The following is a 4036-nucleotide window of genomic DNA, read 5'->3' as shown; positions in this document are numbered from 1 at the left end:
CTCCACCATTTTTGCATATATGTATATAACTAATTTTTTACCTTACCCTTATCGAAGTGGGCGTTATTAACAATTTTCTCTCAATACCTATACCTACCTGTGTCCACGTTTCTGTCAATCTGCCTTCATTACAAGAGCAGGATAAGTCGAACTACAAGGACAACGAGATCACCTTTCGATGGAAAAGGCATCAGGGAATCTATCAAATAAAAGGAAACCAAGAACGATTCTGACTTTTCTCCCCCCTTGCCCCTCAGAGAGAATAAGAAAGAAGCAATTTCAAAATGTATCTAAAAGGTTACAAATACTTTTTTAAGTCACGACCCCTTCTCTTTGCACAAACTTGTTAAATGTTGTTTTGTCATATTAGCGCGGAAAGTTCGTTTTGCGTGCTATGAAATAGGGAAGAAATGGCCTCTTTTCAGTCGTGTTTTAGTCGGGAGGCAATGAAATTAGTCTTTTTAGCGCATGCGCTGAAGTTTATGGGCATGCGCAGAAATCAGTTTTTCAATCACAATGTCTTTCTAACCTCTAAATCGTTTACTCTTAATTCGCCAACTATCAACTTAATAACGAGCTTTCCGCACAAACATGACAAAAAATAGTATACGTACCTTGGGAAGTAACAGGGTTGTTTCAGACTGCATGTTTTCCAATTCAAATGCGGTCTAAAATAACCCTGTTTCTTCCCTCGATACGTAATGTACTATTTTGTGCGAAGAACCATGAGTGAAAAAGTAGTTTCCGTACCTTCTTTTCTATAAAAAAACTAAAGTAGTCGTACTACTGACTGTTTCAGGCCTTGAAACAATAAAATTCATTTCTTGTAGTAAAAATTTTTACGTCATACATTCAAAAAATTAATAACGTTAGTGTAATCAATTTTAAAACAACTTGTTCTTTGACCAAAACAATTGAAAATAAAATTCTAGTATGTATCATGTACCTACCTACGTTTAAATGACAATAAAAGGCACAAAATGGTTCTTAATTCAAGGTTTCATGTAGCTACCTAATTATGTTTATGTTTCATTTTTGTTACATCTGGGATCATGTTTAATAACGTTTTAATTTATGCATTATCGGAATTAAATTGAATCTGGAAACGCATTTACCTATGTATGTATGCGTGTAGATTTGCTGTCCATTCGTTGATATCACTGCGTGGATTTAATGGTGCTTACTTGCAACTTGTTGATGTATTCCGTGCACCTTATGATTAAGTTTCTAGTTTATAATAATAGCTTGCGAAAACATAACGTTTGGTTTCTTAGCAAGTTATCATGAATTTAGACAATGATATACATAGTTTTGATAATTGTTCAAATTCTGGCAGCGGGGTGTCTGATAAAATGTAGCCCTATAGTAAACGTAAGTGGAAAGGTATTTTTTATTTTTAGAAATGAAATAAGAAATTATAATTCTGACTTATTGTTCGACCGAAGTTTCACAGAAAACACCCTCCCTGGTTATCCTTTTACCTGTTATGTTAGGCTCATAGATAGGGTACTACAATTAAATAGGTCTAAAAAAGTACATACTTAAAAGATTAATGACTCATAAAGAAAGAGATATTTAACTCAGAAATACTTCGGTAAATAGAAAAGAATTTTATTTTTTTAACAGTTATTAATTCGAATAAAAATTATAACCATTTTTTAAATATTTTGTAGGGAATTTATCAACCAACCGAACCAAACGAAGGGGAGTTTCCGTACCATGCAAACATAATGCACAAATTATTGAAATTTAGCATTTGTGGAGGCTCTCTCATTCACCCTTATTGGGTTTTGACAGCAGGACATTGTTTTCTTGAGAGCAAATCTCAAACACTCTTCAAACCGTATGTCTACAATTTATTCATAATCTATTGATTGTACAGCGCTTTTGGGTAAATCGGGAATACAGTGTAAACTCTATATAACGACACTTAAGGGACTGAACAGTGGTCGTTAAATGGAGAAAAATAAAAGACATTATTTTACTATTCTATAATAATATGCATTTACCAATATAGTACACATTTGATTATATAAAAAGTATTTTTTTAATAGTTTCACTGCATCAAGTGCTTGTTTGATGCTTGCTGGAAGGACATGATCGTCTTCTTCAACGTACACAGCTGCAGTTCTTATCTATTTCGGCAACTTGGAAAGTACTGCTCAAGGATTTATAATGCCGCATTGTTGTCGGTAAATAAAGTGAGCGTGACGCTATATAGAGTGTAATATTGTATAGAAAACCAAAGTCAAGCAATTTCGACGTTTTAAGGAGTTTGTCGTTAAATCGAGTGACGTTATAAAGAGTTTACAGTGTATGTAGTATCCATTAGTTATAACGAACCAAGAGGACTAAAGTCCATTTCTTGCACGTTCTTTGATGTTTTTATACTCTGGTAACTAAAGTTCATCGCTATCCAGAATATGGACAAGTTTTACGGTAGCATGTTCGGATAATAGTACGACGTAATTAAAAAAAAGGCACTATCTGCATCTATCCTTGCTTCTAGTGGATTGTCCGCCTCTTCATAAACTCCCACTAAAAAAAAAATCGGTTGTTTGTAAAGTCGGTTTACTGACGATAGTTGAACGTGATAACGTCATAAGAAAATACTGATGGAATGGTTTCATTTTTCAAAAGAAAATTTTAATTTTATTTGTTTGATAGATATTTTGTATGGATATAGTGAAGGAGGTAAACGGAAATGTATTATTGTATAGCAGCTGTCCACGCGGACGCATCGCTCACTCAAGTAGGAGAGAGACAGATGTCGAACGCTGCCGAACGCGGAGGCCGATTGTGCCTCTTTGTCGCTCGTTCCGCGCCCTCGCTTGCACTTCAAGCCTTAAATGGAACGCCTCAGAGCGAGGTAACGCCGCATGAGTCATGTTTTTTCGTGCGCGCAGCCGGCTCCATCGAATTATAAGACTTTGTCACGTCAAAAACTTTTGGGTGTTTCATTCCCACTAGCCAGTAATGTTGGTGGGCGGGCAGTCCCTCCGGACTAAGCCGGAAGGTAGGGCGGAATGCCCTCTTCTGCTTCCTTTCAGGAATCATGGGAATGGGTGGGTGGTGGTTCGGGTGAGAAAGTTGAGACTGACGAAATGAAGACAGAAGAGAGTGAAAGATTATCTGTGGAATATTACTGCCGCAGCATTTGCCTAAGTGATCCAAGGAAACCACAGAAAAACTAATACCTGAACATGTTACCGTAAAATTTGTCTATATTTGCCTGTCCCTCTGACTATTGGGAGGAGACTGTTTCGAGAGTGACTGGTAAATGTTAAAAATATATCCCATATGTGGTCCAACAACTAAAAGGCTCAAATTGTCATTTTTAGTCAGGGCAAAAGGGAAATCAGAAATGGTAAGAAAGATGACTCATTTTGGACAAAAGATGCCAGTTTTATGTTAAAAATATGTTTTCGTTGTTACCAAATTTTTGTGTTTCTGATATACAGGGTGACTCGAAACAACAACTCGCAAACAAATTTTGCCGAATATTTCAAAACTATTAATTTTAATTAGAGGTAGTGTTTTAACTGTGATTTTAATTAATTTTAATCGATTAAGTGTACTTCACACCTACATGTATCTCTATATACACATATGTATGTGTGTGCGTGTGTGTGATTTAAAAAATAAATAGCAAAACGGATATTATAGAACGTAGAATATAGTTAGGGTAAAAAATCTGATGTACAAATTTATATTTTTTTAAATAAAATTTTATTTGATTATGTCTGATATTTATTTACGCCAATTGTTACTGTTAATTTTCCACCCACGCGTTTAAAATAATTTAAATTTTATCGACTTACAAAACAGATGAAAATCGATTCTGGCTCGTACGTTCACGTATTTTTTCCAAACAACCGAGTGAATCTGGAACAAAACAGAGGGTTACGTTATAAAAAAGAGCTAATAAAAAACTTCAGTTAAAACAAAGTCCATACAACTATTTGTCTTTTTGTAATTTTTTAAGCCGCTGGATTGTCATAATAGAGAGAAATAAGGATAATAATTCACTATAACA

At 34.9% G+C, this 4036-nt stretch overlaps 1 protein-coding gene across 1 annotated transcript in view; it reads left to right on the top strand.

Moving 5' to 3' along the window:
• Positions 1-1145: 1145 nt before the first annotated feature.
• LOC108735962 (urokinase-type plasminogen activator) overlaps positions 1146-4036 on the top strand; it is a gene marked incomplete in the record, with an annotated part of 8855 nt that continues 5964 nt past the window's right edge. The window contains 2 exon segments of the mRNA XM_018468204.2: positions 1146-1371; positions 1674-1843. Coding sequence (XP_018323706.2) covers positions 1297-1371; positions 1674-1843 — 245 coding nt within the window.

The sequence above is a fragment of the Agrilus planipennis genome, unplaced genomic scaffold, assembly GCF_000699045.2.
Source record: "Agrilus planipennis isolate EAB-ADULT unplaced genomic scaffold, Apla_2.0 scaffold60, whole genome shotgun sequence".
NCBI lineage: Eukaryota > Metazoa > Arthropoda > Insecta > Coleoptera > Buprestidae > Agrilus > Agrilus planipennis.
The sequence above is the reverse complement of the archived record's forward strand: the minus strand, read 5'-3'. Positions and strand labels throughout refer to the sequence as shown.